General features: G+C 37.3%; 1 protein-coding gene across 1 annotated transcript in view; it reads left to right on the top strand.

Moving 5' to 3' along the window:
* RNF180 (ring finger protein 180) overlaps window positions 1-21,098 on the top strand; it is a 76,166-nt gene that overhangs the window by 7,509 nt on the left and 47,559 nt on the right. The window contains 2 exon segments of the mRNA XM_050913529.1: window positions 3,284-3,653; window positions 3,656-4,233. Of these exon segments, the coding sequence (XP_050769486.1) occupies window positions 3,284-3,653; window positions 3,656-4,233 (948 nt within the window).

The raw sequence follows: 21,098 nt of genomic DNA, 5'->3' as shown, positions 1-21,098 counted from the left end.
TAGGCTTTGGGTTTTGGTTTGTCTTGATCATGGTATCTTGCAGTACTAACACATATGTTTACCGTGACAGTAAGAAGCATGTTTCTCCGTAAAACTGGACTGGGGGGTTGTTAAGAGATCAGTTGTTGGAATATTTAGTGTGCTAATATGTCACATGAATAGAAAGTAGTTAGCTTCCTGCAAATTTAAAGGTGTGATGACAAGCCAGTGTCACTGTTTTTGAGTTTTAACTGACCATTTGAAATTACAAACCATCTCATAACTTTCCTGTTGTACTGATTACTTCAGTTGAGTGTTTTCTTTAAGTTATTTTAGGTCTAGAAGTTAAATGTTGTTGCATAGATATAATAAGCAGAAACAGTGCTTTTCTTTTGCCCTACAGTTTTTCTTTGGTGAGTCTTTGATTTTGAGAGGCAAATAATATCTGCATTCCTTTCTGCTTAGACTGCAGTGTCTAAGTTTTACTATATTGCAAGTAACTTCTGATCTAAGCATATCCACCCTGAAAAAGATACACAAAGAAAAAAATTGTTATGACTAGAAAACTAAGCATTCAAAAATTAAGAAAATTTATTTCATCTTCCTTCATTGTTTTGCTCTATATTTTATTTTGTTAAACATTAATTAAACTCTTTTTAAAATGAATGATCTCATACTTCAATAGTGCATGACAGAATAGTGTATCTGTTTCAGGAACATTAATCCGGGGGGGTGGGGGGGGTGGGGGGTGTGAAAATCAGGGATGATGAGGTATTTCCCTATTTTACAGAATTGCCTAATCTTGAATGCCTGCTCATAAGGATGCAGTTTTTTACAGTACTTTGCATGTTATACTATTTCAGTAAAACTGAATTCGATATTGATACTAATATTATTCTTTTCACCTTTAGCTGTAAATGGCCATCCGTCTGCATTTGAAAGCCTAGAAGGTCAGGTTGGAGACCTGGGAAATTCAAAACCCATAGACTGCTCAGAAAAGGCTTAACATACTTGCTCAAGATTGCAGAGGAGCAATGCTCCTCTGGTGGCAGAGGCAGAGAATGCAATTCTGTATGAACACCTTTAATATCTTGGCATTCATTTTGTCCTTTAGTATCTTGGGAACTCTTGCCTCATTCACTTCTGACTTCTCTGGAAAGATCCTGTGGGTTTATGGATAAACGTGTGGGTTTTTTAAACAATTCTGACTTATCCCCACATCCTCCTGGGCTCTGAATAATTTTGTGATCATGTGTTATTTTCTCGGGTATGAGTCCTGAATCAAAGGCTAAATCATTTTACATAAGCACAAAGTCTATTTGCAGGCTGTAAAAACCCACTGCTTCCCAGCCAGTTCTTTTTTGCCATCTGTCCCTGTTCTTAACCAATCTCATTGGGTTTCATACACACATTAGTGTATAGATAATCTTCAATAATTATAAATATCTAGCTAGTGCTGCTAGTGACCTTCATTGACCTGTATTTTCTTTTGCCCATCACTCATCACTTGTTTTAGCTTCTTTCACTAACCCTTCCCAGTTTTTCCTCTTTATGGAGTCCATCATTAAATCTGTGTGCCCTCAGCTCCTTTTCAGATCTTGCTGATTTTCCCCCTACCACCTCCTCCACTAGTAGGCTGTTACTTCTTTTACTGAGTCAATGCTTCCACAGTCCGTTGCCAAACTCATGCTAAATCAGTCCCAGACTCCCTTGTACTGCACCTCATCTCCCAGCCTCTGTGCACATAGGACATAGAGATGTCCTTTTTCTTCCCTACCATCTCTTGCATTCCCCTTTTTGCCAGGCTACTAGCCTTCTTCCCTAACCTTCATGAATCACTGCTCCTCTCCATTTGGAGGTCCAGGTTACTATTCCATAGTGCCTAAGTGCCAGAAAGACTCACTAAAGGCACTAAAAACTGCTTTGCCCTGAATTTTAATGCCTAGCCATGGCATCCGGGAAATGGAGTGTGGGAGACTTATAGTAAATCTCTGAACCGGCTTAATTCTTCTTTGCGAATGGCATATGCGCACATTGGTCAGCCTTATAAACTGACAGAGACTGTGCATGTTCAAGGAATTTTCAGGGATCTTAAAGCCTTTGAGCATACATAAACAGAGATTTTTATTTTTTTTTTCTAAGTTAAAAACATGTCCAGATTTAAACAGATTCTCATAGGTGCAATGAAAGGCACATCTTTGATACTTTGTGAAATTTTGAGGTTTTAACCCACAGGGCAGGAGTTTCTCAAAGAAGTGTTTCCAGAACTTTGTCTAGCATTGCATGTGAAACATAACATTTTTTCCACACAAGTTTTTTTCCTAAAACTGCAAAATTGGTTTTACTGAAACTTTCTGAAGCTTTCAGTCAGACAAGCATCAGTCATGGAATCATCTTCCCAAACTACCTTGAAAGACATTTGCAACTGAAAGCAATGCTTTAACTAGAAATGTTGGGCAGCTTCTGTATTCATGGTTCAACCTCACTTCAGGCACACTCGTAAGTAATGTGTGACTGGAGTTGATAATGTTTCTCATCTAGGTTTTGAACCTACAAACGCTTGCATAACTAAGCCTCAAAAATGTTTCTGCTGACAGATGAATATATTTACTGAAAATACTAATAGTTGTGCAAATATATAGGAGTTTATAGATCTTTGATACGTATTTTCTTTCGAAAAAGTGCCTTTAGGATTGAAATGAAATGAATAGAATTACAAATAATGAAAATAACTGTCTCATAGATAGTGTATTAAGGATTTGTCGTGGTATCTGCACACAGATTATGTTGTAATACTACATACACCGAAATACAAGTACCATTTCAAGCTTTTGTGGGGTAAGTAAAGTAAAAAGCTATATTCTCTTTGTAAGAAATCTCCTTCCACTGTACTTAGTATGCAAGAAATGTATCAGCACTCAGAAGACTCAGCTGAGAAACTGTGCTTGCCAATTCCAGATTAACATGGTAAATTGATTTCACTGCTTTAAAGGATCTAATGTTTTCGTTAGTATTGCAGCATTATTCTATCTATGGACAAATTTTAAACATATTTCAAAGCCTCTACATTTTGAAAAGTGTTTTCTAGATTTCTTAGAATTAGTTATCACTGCAGCAAGCAGAGTTTTGACCAGAACATTATTTATGGTGGATTTTCTTTCTGCTGTGAAGTCTCCTTTATTGTGTTTGAAAAACAAAAAGTAAACCCTTTTATTAAAGGAGAAAAGTAACTCTAGTAATGATTTCTTAATGATTTATTTACAATGAATGTATTGGGTGTTTTTTTTTCTTTTCTTGTCAATAGGCACAGTGGACAATTGGAAAACTGCACTGTCCGTTCTGTGAGGCCTGCTTAGGGGGCTTTAACTTTGTTTGCAACACAAAATGTTCCTGTGGACAGTTAGTAAATATACATTTCTGCAAAAGTCGGACTGACTATCAGCCAGCTTTCTCTGTTAAATTGGCAAAATCATCAGGAAAACACTTACCTCTTCTCAAAATTCAGTCTGGTTTTAGCAAGGATACCTGCCATGAAGTGGTAACTGCAGCTTTGGAAATCAAAAATCAAGGGCTTTCATACATGGCCAGAAATAATAATGGTAATGGAAGATTAACAGAAGCACTTTGTCTAGAAGTAAGAGCTCCCAGGTTTGAGATGATAAGTAAAAAACTTCCTTGAAGGCATTAAAGCAAAAAAGAAATCTTTCTGCTTCCTATCCTATGAATGATGCATGCACTGTAAAACCTTTTCACAGAAGATCACATAGTTTGGATTTAAATGTCAGAGAGAGACTTGTTTTGTCACCTGCATTGTATGAAACTTGCAGTATGGGAACAATTTACCATGGCCAAAATGAAAATCCACCTGTTTACACAAGAAGTGGCTTGCAATTAGAGTCCAATAGGGAAGATGGTAGTTCTTCTCAGGACGTGTATAGTTCTAGTGCTGACAAACTACAAAAAAGGTTTGGAGGTACTTCCTTTACCACATCACTACATAGTAAAACAGAAAGTGAGTGTGATTTTGAAGCTACTGAACAATCTCCTGGGAGTGCCATTGCTGATGGGTCACCTTTTGTGATGAACCTTTCTTCACCTACAAGTGCTATAGAAGAGGAACAATACATCATACCTGCTGGTCTTGTGCGGCCTACAAGTATTTCCTTCAACCAAAAGCTGAATAAGAGAGAAAGAAACAAGTTGAAAAGCTTGAGGAGAAAACAAAGAAGGCGAGAAAGGTGGCTACAGAAGCAAGTAGGTGTTTAAAATTAATTACGCTACTTTTTTGGTAAAGTTTGGCTTGCTTTTATGAATCGTTCTGACTTTTTTTCATGCTGTCTCTTAATACTGGTTTAACGTGGTACTGTCTAGGGTCAGGTATCCTGCAAACGAGGATTTATGAACTCTTCCTACATGTAGTTTTTCTAATTCAACCCAATCAGTTTTTTTCTGTGTAAAATCAAACCTTGGTGGGTGTATATAACTAGGTTCTGTTGGCCTTCTTATTGTTTTGTGATGTAATAATAAATTTGAAATGGGAAAAAATACAGTAAAATTTAATCAGTGTGATTAAAGGAAAACTGAACATTCAAATCTTCTAAATGAGAAACCCTAGCATTTCAGGACTTCCTAACTTTTAAGTAATGGCATTTTGAGTTAACTTTACAGTTAAGAAAAATTTATGTTTTAAAAGATGTTTACATTTATTATTTATTGTAACACAAATATTTTTTCTTTGAGTAAAGAATTGATTTTTGCTATTTAAAATATTAGCCTTTAGTAGGTAAAGGTTTTGTCTACAAATCTGACAGAAACGTTACATATTCTTATCAATTATACAACCGTGGTTTCCTTCTTCAAACCATCTAAAGCAGAATAGAGTTAAAGACCATAGATGGTCATGAAGGGGGGGGGGGGGGGGCGGGGGGAGAAAGACCAGGAATATATCTTAAAATGAGTAACACAGGTTTTGTTTGCTCTGAAATTCAGTAGAAAGACCAATGATATGTGTACCTTTAAAAGAAAATTTCTCATCATAAAATTCCTGCTACAAAATACTGTGTGGCCAGCAAGAGCAAACATACTAACTCTCATCAGGGAAGTAGTATCTACTCAAGAAATCATTCCCGCTTTGGATAGGTATGTCATTGTGATAATCTTAGAATATTCCACAGATGAAGTGTAGTGACATGTAAAGCTCATGTAAACCTTATCACACAGACTTTTTCTTTTAATGTGATTGCTTTACATTTTATAGTAGTCAAGCCTAATATAATATTTATGCCTTATTGAGAAATACGAAGCTTATTTGAATGGACTATGCTTAGGTTAGATATTAAATTGTTTTCACTGGTTTGCATTTAATACAATAGGATATACAGGACCAATAGTTCACGTATGGATCTTTTGTTAGTCTTTTGTACCTAAATGATTTTCACCCTTAGTATTCTGCTGTCCTTACACAGTTCCACTCCGCTCAGGCATGAAGTGACTTTGAGCTCTTTCCTACATACAGTCAACAGAGCCTTGAGAATATAGTACAGAATTGAAGCAGAGCAGTGAATTCAGGATCGAGAGAGAGATACATAGAGGCTCTCTCTCTCAATTAAATGTAAGAACCAGCTTGAAAATGTGATGGGTCTGGGACATATTATGAGACTTTTGAGTATGGTGTGCATATATTCTTTTGTCTTTGGGAAGGTGTTTTGTTTTGTTTAAAGAAAGATTTAAATTGGCTTTGTGATATTCTGAAAACTTGTTCTTATTTTGTAAGATGCTTCTCTGAAACTGAGAGTAAAGAACCTTTCCAAGATCTGGATGTCTTAATATTGAATACTTGTTTTCTAATAAGTCTAAAGATTCTTAGGTGTCCAAGTCCCTAAAACGGCTTTAAAAATTCCAGGCCTCATTGTTTCTGTTAAATGAAATGATGATGCAAAAGCACAGTATATATGAGCATTTGCACAGTTGTGTCGTCTGCAGTCTCTCCAGCCACTTTAATCTTTGTTAGATGTTACTTTCAAGAATAAAATGTTGTACAAATTTTCCAAATTTGTGATAGCTAAGAAAGAAAAACATACTTTCAGATCTTTTTCTTGTTAAACCATGCATAAGCAATTCCTACATTATTTTTAAGTTTCATATAGCAAATGATACACAGTTGTTAAATCTAGTATGTCTAATCAGTAAGCATATGGTTTACAAAGTACAAAAAATTAAAAAATAAGTTTGTAAAATAAATCATCTGGTTTCAAATAGTAGTTTTGAGGGGAAGATATTTTGGTTTTGCATTGATTTCTTTCACCTTGGTGAAAGTCTGTGATCGTGGCATGGAATATTTAAACGGGCCTACTTCTCAGACTCTGTGTCAAGCAGCACGTGTGGCTAGTGCAGCTGTGTTTCCCATTGCTGTGGTATCTTTCCAGGAAAATATGGATCTAGAAAATCACATCCTCTGTCCAGTCTGACATGTCGCAAAAGGGGATGCTCCTCTGCCATGTACTCCTTTTCATGGCTGCTCCCCTCTTGTGTGTCAGTCTAGGTATCCTCCCTTTTCTTACAAATTCCACTTGCTGTCCTTTTATTTCAGCATTCTGACATGCCTCCTTGTAAAAATGTGCATTTTGTTACAGTGGTACTTACAATAGGAAGCTGATCTGTGGTACTTCGTAACCGTGATTTCCAGCATACTTACCACGTATGCTTAAGCAATCAGATAGTAAAACTTCACAAAGAGAAAAAAGCATAAACCTCTGAGTGGATGGAGTGAAAGAGGTTTGATAAATGACAATGGGAAGTATTTGATTTAAGTGCTCTTTTAAGAAGTACTTCAGTGCAGCAGAACCCTGACATGAGGTGAATCTCTTCTAAGCTCTATCTGTTAAAGGTACTGTGCGTCTCATTTTTATCTTTAATTAAAGTTTTTCTGGAGAGCAGTCCAAGAGAACAGACCTGTTCAGACTTTGGAATTTCTTTGTAAATTCATAGGCTGCTTCTCTAAGTTTATTTTGTAATGTGATAACTTTATCTGTCAAACGTTTTTTCTGTCTTGCAGTAAGCCAAAACATGCCCATAAACGTTGTGTTGTGGCAGAATGCACTCTGTTATTAAGTTGAAGTATATAAACCTTGGATTGTAAATAGGAGCGATTCTGTGAGCTCCTGACCTGCACTTGCCACCGGAGGCCTGCACTGGTGCAGGCTCTGTGGTGTAGGTGTGGGACTGAGCTAGCCTGCTAACAGCAGAGGGACCCAAGCTTCCTCTGTCTGCTCTACAAGGGAAAGCTCTTAATGCATGTGAGGGGGATACTTGCATTTTGTGTGTGTGTGTGTGTGTGTGCGCGCGTGTGTGTGTGCGCGCGCATGCGCACATGCACATTTGTGTTCATGGGGGATTTTTAGGTTTCTGGCATATTGTTAGAGTATGACAATAACTGCTTAAGTCTAGGAATTGCCAATATTAATACTGGTTCTTGTTATTGTTGCTATAGCTAAGAAGATGAAGTATTTCTGTTATAAATTCCCTTTTGTGTGTATCTTGTTAAACATTTTCATTGTTAGCTAATGTCTGAGGCTTGTAATAATTTTCTGAAAGATCTCAGACAGAAATACCATTTGTGGCTCCTCCAGTTTTATGACATTTCTCTTCACAATCATTTTACATAGAGGAAGACTATGTAGCCAGCTTCAAAACTGTGATATCCTCTTGGAAATGATCCTGATCCATCAGAAAAAATATTACTGGCCTTGTTGCTTCATTTTGTAACTTGACACATCACCAGTTCTTTTGTATCTTTTTTAGAACTTGAAAGTTTTGTTTTACAAAGGTGACTAGTGGTCAGTTTCCATGAAGTGAGTTTGCTTTCATTGCTCCCAGTGTTAATCTGAACTCAGGATAAACAGGTGGGTAAGATACTGTATTTTTTTATCCACACTGCCAGGTGCTGTTATCTTGCCCTGCAGCCTTTAGTTTTCAAGTCCATACTGATGTTCTGTAGCAACTGACAGTCTTGTAGTGAAGGCACTAGGCTTCAAAGTTTTAACTTGTGACCTTAGTTCACTTAATCTATGCTTGTCTCTTTTTCATGTGTACATTGGTTTATAATGCTTTTTCTTGCACTGCCATGTTTGTATTTAAACTGTAAATCCTGCAGATGTCTCGTCGTGCATTTATGTGCTTGGATTTCAGTCACTCTTTCTATGATGATACTCATAACAAGAATTATCCTCAGACTGCTTATAGATTCCTCAGCTGGCTATTGGAGGGCTAAAAGCATTATTTAGTGTTGGTACCAAAGTAAAGCAGGAAAAGAAGGAAGTGAAATGAAATCACAGCTGGTGGAGGCAAGCAGTGACTACAGGGTCTCACTTGTGACCTTCGTTAGGGAAATATGAGGCCCTGGAGAAGTTACTTGAAGTAAGGAAAGAGGAAAGACAGGGGAAAGGGGCAGTCCTAATCCCATACCCTGAGATCTTTACCAAAAAATAGTGGATTTAATATGAAGTAATACTCAGTTGCAGTGACTGACTAGCTGTGAATCCCCAGAATTAAGATTGAGGGATGCAATAGTGGGAGAGCATTCTGACTCTGTGCAGCTCATGCTGTATCCGCACCAGCTTTCTCATTCCCTTCCTCGAGTGACTGTAAGACAAATGAAGATCAAATACTAATATAAACCTTTCCACTTTGGGAAAGATGGAAACTCTGATTTCAGTGTTCAAAACCACTCCTGCTCTGGATAAGTTCTCAAAATAACATAGCAATTTTTAAGTTCTATACTTAACTGGTTGAACTTACTTTTAAAGCACAATAAACTTTGAGATAAAGAAGACTGAAGTGCTTCTATGTTAACATGCAGTTGCAGAGTTCATAGTCCCTGGTCTGATACATTTATGATTTACTCTTTCTGAAATAGTAGTATTGCACTGATGGTGCTATAGCATTAATGGTTTAAGAGCAATTGAGCAGCAAGGCTGCAGGGTGTTACACTCACATCTTGTTTATGGGCAAAGCAGAAACACATGTTGTGTATATAAAGCCAAGAACTTATTCTTCATATAGGTGAAATCTTAAGAGTGTGATTATTGTTAGTCCAGATTTAATTGTTAAAGAAAAAAGAAAGAATAATGTTGCCATTGAGACTGTTATATGCCCTCACTTGTTCCTCCCCAGTTCCTGCGGTTCTGCCCATGGTGCAGCACCTTGGGGTCTGCGGGCTGGCAGCAGACCTTGGGGTCTGGTGGTGGGGGGTGTTACTGCGGCTTGCCAGCATCTGGAGTCTTTTGCTGGGAGCAATATGATGTTCATGTTGATGGTTTCTTTTTTTTTACCCCAGAATTCACTTGAGGTCATTTTTGTGTGTTTGCTAACACACTTTTATACCTTTGCTCTTTCTTCACTGGTTTGCAGCTTCATGCTACATCCAAATCACCTTATGGTGGTGCCTTTTATGTATGTAAGATATAGTTTCTTTGTTCTGTTTATTACCCTTAAACCAATTCTGTCCAGGCCCAAGTCTGCGTTTCTTCAACAGACCCCTGGGAAGTTGCTCATAGCTGTTGTGGTCTCCAGTGCCAACCCAGTGCCCCATTTCGTGTGATCCTATGCGTGTACTCCTCCGTGTTGCATCCTGGGTCTCCATTTCTCAAGGCCTCTGCTATCTTGAGCAGGCCTGTGTTTCTTTACACTACATCATTATGTTAGACTTGTAGATACCTCATTCTACATGGAATAACCGCTGACAGTGGTTGTACCATACAAAGATAACAAAAGTAAAAGGAATTAGCCTTTTACAGACATCTGGTCAGTTAGAGGAATTGCTGTCACAGGTAAACCAAGTAAAACCAAGTGGCAGGCAGGGCAAGGGAAGTTCAGCCAGAGCAAGCATGGCCAGCCTCAGCCCTGAGGCCTCACGAGCTGCGTACAAAGCTTGTGGCTGTTCCTAGCAGTGGCAATACTGCATTACAGGGCTACGTGGTTACAAGTAAGAAGCAGTATCTTTTTTAATTGGCTGATACAAGGAGGGGAGAGATTTCGAGCATGAGGAGATTCTGAGCCAAAGCTTGTCTGTCTTTGCTTTTGTTTTGGTTGTAACTATTGTTACTACATGGTGACTTTTGTAATTAGGAGATTAATTCTGTCACTGATTATAAACTGGATTAACAAGAAGGTATTAAGAATGATGGATGCATGCCCAAATGCATGACTTACCTTTGTTAAATTGCAGTTGTGGTTTCTGTGGAAGCTGTATCTGAGGGAAATAGCACGCAAAAGCTACTGATTTCTGAGGTGCATCTGGAGCTCCTGTTGCAAGCCTTTAAACCCCAACGCTTTAGAGTTTAACTACTTTTATCTGCAGTTTTTTCATGCTGTTATTTGTGATTACAGCTTTTGAGGGTGTGGTCTGACCTAACCTCTTCTGCTGTTTGATATGTCTTTTACACAATTTGGTGTTAATAATAACCAGTGGGATAAACAGCCTTGCAAATTTGCCAGGGATTTGTCAGGAAGAAACTCTGCTTGCCTTCTATCATGGATTTTACTGTAAACACTTCACTCATATGTTGGAAAGGAGGGAAAATTACTCACGGAGCTACTGGATAAATACAATGTATCAGGATTGTCTCAGTGTATCTGTATATACTCTAAAATTTTTTATGATCACCTTGCAGGTAGAATATATAGACTAGAATATAGTGTAGCTACCCTGTCATAATATAGCTTTCCTGAAGGCCAAAATAGCTGGCTGTGCTGTGAATATGTTCCTTCATTTAAGTGAAATACATATGAATAAGCTACTTGTCTGTAAGATACTTTCAGAATGTACAGATACTGTAGAATAATCTCAGCATAGCAGATGTCCATGAGCTCTTGTGCATTAAGTGCCCATCTTGCAGGAGAGAGGATCATCTACTGCTTCATGTGTCAGGCCACCTTTGGTGGTTAGTACACTAAAAAGAGGCAATGGTTTTCACTGACCTTTTTATGCTTTTCCAGCATCCTTGGTAATGTGTAGTTTTTCTGAAGAGAGACACATAAAGTCTCTAAATGCAGCCACCTCTACCTGAAAAAGTAGTGTTTTACTGGTAGTGCTACAACCCTAAGGATCAACAGCTGGGGTAATGTGCTATGCCATCCTTGCAGACATTGTATCTTGCTGGACAAAAGGAACACAGGAAAGAAACTGAGCCCAGTGAAGTGAGTTAGGTGTTTTATTGTTGACTGTCTGCCAAAAAAGTGGGTTTTTTTAATAAATAACATACGGATCATTGCTGCTGTTCCAAGGTTATATTGATTGCTATTCCAAGAAAATATTGATGAACAGCCTAGAACTATAGAAATACTGTATGCTTTTTTCTTGTATAAACTGTAAGTATTAGGAACTATTATTTTACTTTTTCCAGAAGCCCACAGACAACTTAGATCATAACAATTTATGAGACTTGCTGTCCCTCAGCTAAGAAAGTCAATGACCCGTTCATGGAGGTCGGTTGCAATGGTGTGCAGTTAGGTGCATCCCATAACTTCAGCGTGGATTCTTATTACACAGATAGAGTGAAGAGCAGACTAAATTGCAGTTATATAAGATGACTCGTGGCAGATAAAAATCAAAGTTCAACAATGGTATGAACAAGAATACAAGAGTACTTTCATATTTATGAGATTTACTGTGTATTACCAGAAGGACCACATCAAACACGCAGTAAGGAGAGAGTTTAAGATGAGACTCTACATAAGAAAAGAATGTATTGTTATAAATTTTCTAGGATTTTGTGCATCAGGCCTGTAGTCCTTCACTTCTACAAATTGTTACTGACTCAGTGACTAAGAATTTGAGTAAGTTTTTTATTTCTAATTGGTTTTCATGGTACTAAACTCTCTGAATACATATAAACTGAGGTGTCGTGGTTTAACCCCAGTCAGCAACCAAGCACCACGCAGCCACTTCCCCCTCCCCCTCCCAGTGGGGTGAGGAGGAGGAAAGGAAAGAAAAAAAAAGTAAAACTCGTGGGTTGAGATAAGAACAGTTTAATAACTAAAGTAAAATATAATACTAACAATAGTAATAATGAAATATAATAATAATAGTAACAAAAAGGAATATAACAAAAAAAAGGAAGGGGGGGGGCAACCAGTGATGCACAATGCAATTGCTCACCACCCGCTGACCAATGCCCAGTTAGTTCCCAAGCCGTGATCTGCGCCTCCCGGCCAACTCCCCCCTGTTTGTATACTGGGCGTGATGTTCCATGGTATGGAATACCCCTTTGGCTAGTTCAGGTCAGCTGCCCCGGCTGTGCTCCCTCCCAGCTTCTTGCACACCTGCTTGCTGGCAGAGCATGGGAAACTGAAAAGTCCTTGGCTTAAGATAAGTGCTACTTAGCAACAACTACAACCTCAGAGTGTTATCAACATCATTCTCACACTAAATCCAAAACACAGCACTGTACCAGCTACTAAAAAGAAAGTTAAGTCTGTCCCAGCCGAAACCAGGACATGAGGTAAATTAAATGTTGCTTCTATGGAGATTTAAGTAGAGTGCAGGGCTTGGTTCTTCAAAATCAATTTTTTTTTTTTTTTTTCAGGAAAAAAGAAATTCCTAACAGTTCGGAGAATTAAAGCTCCCCACCGTTTTTTTTAAAGAACTATTTCTTCATGCTTTGTAGTGGTCAGTGTGAATGTTTCTCATCCATGACCCCCATTTAAATTTTATGGTATCCAACTTCTAAGCATTTTTTTTTCCTCATGTCTGCCTTTGGGAGAAAATAATGGCATCTGAATTTTTTTTTTTCTTTACATTTCTTCAACTGTTTTAGGTAAAACTGCAGGCAGTCACTGAGGAGTAGAAGTCACTGTATGCATCAAAAAGATATCACACAAACAGAATAGGACAGAATAGATTTCACGCAAACTTACTGTTTCTGAAGTTGATAAGCAATCAGTGATTCTAGTAGGAAATGGAAAAATTAAAGTGGCAAATTAGTGAAATGAATTATGATATATAGTACTGCAGAATACTGAAGAGATGTTATATGGTAGCTGCATTTCAGAATTCAGTGTAAGGAAAGATAGCATCTACTGTTACAGCTGAAGAAGTTGGCAGTCTTTTGGGCACATGAATGTCCTTTTCACATCCGAAGCACAAGCTTATACCAGTAAGTTAAATAAAACAAAAGTTTCCTGTGTTATGATCTAACACCCTTATGGCTGTAAAGCTGTGACAACGTACATTTTTTAAAGCTACCTATTGCCAATATTTTATTTGGTACAGTGTTTTTTCTGATATCATGTGCTTCCCTAATGCTTTATATCAACACCTAAACTAAAATGATTACACATCAGAAGGGAGAGGTTTCCTTTATAGATGACTTAGCTAAAAACATGCTTGAAGTTTAATACAATTTAGAATTATGGGGACAGAATGTGTGGGGTTTTTTTCTTTTTTAATTTTCTTTCAAGAGTCTATCTGCTTTTTGTGAAGATGCTAGAAATCTGTCAGTTCCCATTATTAGTAATTTGCAATCAAGTTTCTAATCAAAATTATTTCACCTTTCATTTGAGCATTAGGAGATTTGATGTGTTGTTTCTAAAGAGTGGAGATTGGAGTATGAACGAGAAAACATTTGGACAGAGTGAACATGAAGAAAAGAAACATTCTGATTCAGTAATGATCTCACATTTTTGAAAATGCCATCAATCAGAAAGAAACATATTCATCTTCATTAAGTAAAGCTTCCTTCCCATAGTCTTTATAAAAGAAATCCAACAGTTTGACAAAAGGTTAATCAAATCTTAATCTTTTGTAGCTCAAAAAGTTGAAAAATTTTAAGTAATCTTATTTTCATATTTTGTGTATCTCATTTTCTTCTATGTACAGAGTGAGGAGAGCTTGCACTACTTTTACTAATCAATTTTGTATGATTAGTAAAAGTATGTAGAATCAAATAAATATTTGACGTTATGAACACTTACTCAAAGAAATAAATCATTTGATGCTTCTCCCAACTTTTAATGGCATTATCTATTTCATTTATATTTTGTTCAATAGCTTTTAAAAGCCATTTTGAGTTTCGATTGTGATTTAGACTTTTTGCTAAAGTGCACTGTTAATACAGATTCTGAAGCAAATTGCAAATAATTAGCTAGCAGCTTGAGAACTAAAATGTGATCTTAGCTAAGGGAGACTGAGAGGAAACAACTGGTGAAGAAAGATGACTCTCTAAGTCTTCCATAAATGCAAAAATTTTAATTCATGGTTTGGTAAAAGCTGTATAGAAAATGAAGAAATGTCTAACAAAAAAATTTGGGTAAGAAAAAACAATTCCATGGACTTTTTTTAAAAGTAAAATTAGAAGACCAACATAGATTTAATTTAGAATATCTCAGTTTCCGTTTGCAGATTAAAATCTGTATGTCTCAGGAAGAGGAGAGCTAGAATTACAGTGCAACTCTGAAATACACTTTACTGGAAAAACAAAACTCCAAGTGTGTGCTTACTCCACTATTATTCTTGTCATATTAGTTTTCATGCAAAGCAATCCATGGGTTAAGAAAATAAGTCATAGAAAGCTATTTAAGTCATAAGAAACAGAGCAAAGAACATTGATTAAAACATGAAAAAGGGCTTGACTTGCAGACATGGTAAAGGGAGAAAAAACATAAAATAGTGCAAGAAACCATGCAACGTGGGGTGTTACATTCAGTGGGCTCCCTGAATTGGAAAGAGTAGATGACTTTGGAGCATTCTGACTGTTTTCCAATTGGATATAGCAGAAGGTTTGTTGTAAAAAAATAAAGGTGTGTATGATTAGAACGAAACACCTGAGATTCTGGAAAAAGGTTAAAACTGGGTGCCAGTCATTCATATGGAAACAAACTTACATTTTTCCTTTTTGTGTGTTTCCTCAATATTTTGTACTCTCTTTGTTCATTTCAGCCACAATTTATGGTATGGTAAGTTTTATCTTCAGGTAACTGTTCATATTTCGGAAACTTTAGGAAGGTAGGTAAACATAGGAGACTCTTAAGTGCTCTAATGTGGGAAATGTTGTACCTGAACTTTGCAGAAGGAAAAAATACCAGTCAAAACCCAAAAATCTGTAAAAACCAAGCCCTGTGGTAGCAGACCTGCCAGCACTGGCACATCCAGAAGCGGCACGTCCTAGATAGGACCTGCTGTTCTTCAGTCAGATTAATTTGCTTATATTCCTCAAGTCTGATGCATACCAAATATAGTTAACTTATCATACCTGTTAAGATCACAGAGACTTAATCTTGCACCTTACAGAAGCAGATACTATTCAGTATATTCTTCCCTGTTAGCAGCAGAGTTGGGGAATATTCTAGCAGAGAAAATTTTAGAGAGTTTTAGAGAACTACTTGTTTGTTTTATTGACAACATTGGAAAAGTAGGATTCTAGAATAGCAAAGAGAAAAACGTAGCATTGCATATGGACAATTGTATATGTTTTTTATTGTTTGCATTTTCTCCAGGTGTTAAGTGGGTTTGGTGCTCAATCTCACTTACTACAAAACAGGCAAAAAGAGATGTAAAGAGATTGTTTGAAGATTAGATACAGGCAGACCTGGTAGTTCCTCTTGGCTGCATAATGACACAGCTTGTACTGTTAAGTAGTACACCCCTTGAGTTGGGTCCAAAATCCAGACTGAAATGAGAATGTTAGTTATGTTACAGTGAAGAGGAATACTGGTTTTGGTATGCGAGCAAACTGAATTTTGGTTTTATGCATTAGAAAAAATGCTGAACTGAAACAGATTTCTTCTGGATGATCAAATCTCTTCTACAGGGAACTAGTAAAGCAGAACACCATTTTTGTAGTTGCTGTGGCAATATGTTGTTGTTTCACTCTGCAGCACAGCACAACAGACCAATCTGATTTCTAGAAGTAAGCTGTTTTAGGAGGATATAAATAATGCATTAGAATTACTACTGGATGAATCTTTCTGGATTGAAATCTGTTAATCTATGGAATATATCCGTCTTTAGAATGGTATTAACCACTGTGTGGATGTCTGTCTTTTGGATTTCTTTTGTTCTAAAAGTATCCCAATTCCCTTTAGCTTAAGTATAAATGTAGCATTGACTAGTGCACTGAAACTATTTTTATACAAATGAGTGAGCAGTACTGAATTTGAGAGACATATGCTGAAAAGTACAATATGTGACCCACCACAGTGGGGACAGAATGTGATGAGGATCTCCTGGGATTAATTTAGCCCACTATTAGTAAAATATAATCTCACTTTTTAATGGAGAGATGCGGTAGGAGGTGGTTGCTCAGCCAGAGTGCTGAGATGGGCTCCCAGTTGTTCTCCACATGTTCTCTAGATTACACTTCTGTAAAACCTGTCTTGGGCAATAGCAGTGGAAGATCTTACTGAATTTTATCTCTAGCAGCACGTTATATGGATTCTCTGTTTCCCTTTATCTATACCACTATATCATCATCATCTTCAGCTACAAAGATACATTTTTCTCTTGCTTCTAACACAGATTTTGTTCAGCATTTTGAATCACAACAAATCCAGTGATCTGGTTAGATGAGATTCAGACTATCTGTTTATCTGTCCTAAGTTTCTCTGCCTAATCTTCTCTCTGTGCTCTTGGCAGCAGTTTGTCTCTTTTTGCCCTTCCATGCGCTACACATGGTACCATATCAAAAGACTCTGGACCCCTGCAGTTGCTTTTTTGAAGTCTCTTGTGCGTTTTCTCATCATCTTATCTTCAATTTCTTATTTGCACTTTAAGTCAAGTTTTTTTCCTACTTGTCTTCCATCAGTCTTCTGTCCTTTTTCAAATATGGGTGTGCATGTTTTGTGGGAACAGACTTACTGTATTTTTGCATGTACTATGCTTTTTATCAACATTTCTTGCAAATAGAGTTCAATTGTTCAAGTAATTCCTCATGAAAAGCAGGCAGAAAGTGGGATTTTGAGCACAGTGGAAGAAAACAATTCTTACACCTCAAAATGGATACTGTAAAAAATACTTGTCGGTATTTTCCTAGCCATATAGATGATGTATGGAATGTGCACTAAAGTGGTACATTTTAGTGCCATACGTATTGAAACCTCTGCAGCAAGACCCCTCAACTAGTAAACTATGGCCCAAATGTAGCTCACATGTCACCTTCTGCACTCCTTTGTGCCCCAGATACTAGTTTGTAAGGGGTCTTTCTGTGTGGAGAGGGAAGAGACCTGGCACAGACAGAGCTAGCTGGAAGTTCACTGACAAACTGTGAAGAGTGAGACTGCTTAGCCTAAGAAAGTAGAGGAAATACAGATTTTTTTTCTTCAGCTCTCTCTTGTCATGCTCCTGCTCTGTAGGGTAGGACTGCAGCTGGAGGAGGAAGAAGAACAAAAGGTACTGGAGCTGGAGTGCAAATGCATGTAACTTCCCTGTTTCTACTGTGCTTTGTTTTGAAGCTGGACTATAATGAAGAAAGGGGAGTGGGGTGAAGCAGAGCAGGCTCTCCAGAGGCTATGACTTCTTATATACAGACAAGTGAAATCTAAGAAGTAGAAAATAGAGACAAAGCGTGGTGCCTGTCAAATTGCACTAATATTTGGATGTTGGAGAAAGAGGCCACAAACTTGTGGGGGGATGTGGAACACACAGAATGGAGAGCATCTTTTATTCATTTGGCTCTATGTTTCTACTTTTAAGAAAGAGGTAAGTTAAGACATATTAGTAAAAGGCAAATTGCGGCCATTTCCATGGTTTATCCAAGAACATGCTCTGTATTTTCCTATGATCTTAGGAATTTCTCTAAGGAAACTCCCCTAGTTCAGTGTAGAGCAATCAGGTTCAACTTTTTTGTGTTTATGGAATTTTTGTGTTTAGTGTTAAATTTATTCAGAAAAACCCATTGCTTTGTCGAAATTTTGTTTCAACAAAAGTTTGTGCTAAAGTGCAAACTTCTTATCAGTGCCCATAGCTCACCTTTCCTGATTTAGAGCCTGTTGGTGCAAGATGCGTCTTCTATGGGACATTATTCTGGAAGCTCACTAGGAGTTCAAGGTACCTGCTACTTTACAGGATGGTCCTTTTGACAAGCTTACTAACCAAGCTAGGGTTTTGGCACAAGACAGAGCAAAAGGTATGATACTTGTACTGTTCTGATTCTTGTGCCCTTCTGCAGGGTTCCTACTAGTGACTTTGTTTAGGCTGTCTGAAGAATGCTGGCCTGTCAGAGGGGTGGGCTGGCAGAGTGGATTTGTGACTGAACCAGAACTTTTCAGGAATTATGTTTTGCTTGTGCCAAGCATGAACAGCAAGGAAGGTATATGACTCACCATGTCAGTGATATGCTATTGCAACACAGTTTTATGAATTACTTTCTGGGCAATTTGCACAGTTCTTTGTTCAAAATACCAACATAGTCAAAACTGCATGGCAGTGCCAAAATATTCCAATATCTAATTATCTTTTTAGTTTAAACGATAGTGTGAGTAGGCAATGTAGGCAGTGGTTTCATGTTACAGTGGGTAAAAAAGAATCTCCATACAATTGTGGCCACAACTGTCTACTTCTCTTGTCTCATTTGACTCCACAGTGCCCCGATTCAGAGAGGAAAAAAAGGCAAAACCTAAATAGTTCTCTATTGATTTTTCTGCCACATCAGCTCATGCTAGGTTCAGTAGGTTACTGCAGCCAGCATAAGAGTGTAGTTGGAACTGTATGATTGGAGGTAAAGAAATGTTAGATGATAGATCAGCTGAACTATAACATGAAAGCATGGCTTTATGCTTATTAGTTTTGCTAACTATTCATTAGTTCCATATTCTAACAATCCTGCTAGAAAATGTGCCAATGTTAGAGTTTTGGTTGTTTGCAGTCATACTGTTTCCTATCAGCAAATCATCTTCATGTGATGGATGTTTCTTATGATGGCTATAACAATGCAATTATTCTCAGTGGAAATGTATGAGACATTATGCAGAACGGATTTGCTGCGAATGGAATTAAGTTGAGGGCTAGTGCATAATCACAGTGGATTTGATACTCTGATTCTATAATGTGAATATAAAAAGTGATCCATCTTTTATCTTCATAAATTTTTAAGATGGACTCTTGTATCTGCTTTGGAGCTTTTGTAGCTGTACATATTTAATGTATTTAATAATCCATACTGAAATCATGAATTATTCTAACCTAGCATGTCCACTGATAGATTGCTTTGCAGTATAGTCAGGAAGTTTGTATTTTGGCTCTATAGCATTTTTATACTGCTGTAGAAATTACTGGGGTTAGGGGTTTTTTTTGAGAAGGATTACTTTTTCAGCAGCAGAGTCTGAAATATTATTCGAAAAATTAAGAGCTCTGAAAGTAAATGTTCTCCTATGTGATATACGAAATCTTAAAATATTTTGGGGGGGCTGGGATGGGGAGGGCCAATACTGCGGAAAGAAGCATGTATTGATTCTTATTTAATTAAGATCAGCTTCAGTAACCATTTATGTGGGGGAATTTGTAAGAGATATTAATACAAATATTTATTTGTTTAATTCTGAATGGACAAATCTGAGACCTCAGTTCCAGCTGTCTGTTCCACTTCTGTAATGAAAAGTAATTGACAGCGATCATTTTACAGAGCACTTCATAGGCACTAAGAACAGCCTGCCCATCTAGTTATGTACAACCCTCTTTCCACAAGGCACTGAGCATATTCTTGGGTTAAATAATGGGCATGGTAACAAATAGCAAAAGTACAATACAAACTATGTATCTGGTGATTCCAGTGTTTCCTAAGAAACTAACATATCTAATTCTGTGGGGTACATTTTAATTTCCACCCAGTAATGCAAGAACAATGAATAGGAGCATCCTACGTAGTAATTAGGCCTGGGTGACCTGCATGCTGATAACATTGGATAACCAAAGTCTGAAGATGTGCCCTGAGGTCAAACTTAGTCCTCAGTTCATTCTAGGAAAGACAGATTTTTCACTCTCATGTTTGGCTCCTTACTTCTGTGCTAAATGTAGCCTGAATGGACATGGCTGTGCATCATAAACATAGTTACAATTAACTACTCACTACAAGTATTTTTAAAACTAATCTGAAATTACAGAAGTTATTATATTTTTATCATTTGATAGCAGAAAAGTGTCCAGCCATGTTTTAGAGAACTTCAGTCAGTGGCATTTTGTTTTTATCTCTGTAGAAAATTTTTGATGCCATGTTGGAATTTCTGAAAATGAAAAATATGCTCTGAAAAAGAGAATGTGTTCTGGGAATACTAGCATAGCTTTAGCTATTGCACTGCCTCATTAATAACAATTATATTACATAGTAGCATGCTGTACTCTTGTATTCTATCAAGTAATGAGAGTATTTTTCCTGCTGTTGTTTTTTTCTTAGGAATAAAAAATTTCCGAAACATGGTCCACTGCAGTAAGTGCCTTGATAAATTAGCAAAAGGTATACCCCAAACTTATTTCAATGCTGCAGAGTTGCCATAGAATATTGCTCTAGCAATAATGCCAAATTATAATGATGCCAAATGCATGGATACCAACAATTACACGATTGAAAGTAAAAGGTTTGCCAGTATATTGAGGCTAATTCTTGTGCTTGATTCATTCTCTCCATAAGGAGGACTTGGTTTAGCTTAGCTTCCTCATACTGCATTAGACGTTCCTTCCAAAGCCTATAAAAATTATTTCATATACTTTTTTTCTGGTGGTGTTCTTTCTGAAAAGACTGCTCTATATCTAAACAATAGCCATCATCACAGATGATTTGTAGCCCACAAATTATATTACTTCTTGAGGTACATAAGCTTGCTTATGCTAGTCACAAATTGGAAGAAAGGACAACGCATCTGGAAGGACAGAAATGAAGTTAAATGTAGAAATGTACCAGTGTACAGTGTGCATTCACACTAAATACACAGTGATGGTGCCTAAGAGCGTAAGAACTGTAAGAGCTCCCCATAAAACCTGCTATACCGTTTGTTTGAAATATTGCTAAATTCATAGTAAACCATTTGGTTTGTAAGCAACATTTTGTTTATGTCATGGTTTAACCCCAGCCGGCAACTAGGCACCACACAGCCACTCACTCACTCTCCCCTGGTGGGATGAGGGAAAGAATCAG

Source organism: Gymnogyps californianus, chromosome Z (genome assembly GCF_018139145.2).
Source record: "Gymnogyps californianus isolate 813 chromosome Z, ASM1813914v2, whole genome shotgun sequence".
NCBI lineage: Eukaryota > Metazoa > Chordata > Aves > Accipitriformes > Cathartidae > Gymnogyps > Gymnogyps californianus.
This window is presented reverse-complemented; position numbering and strand designations above follow the sequence as displayed.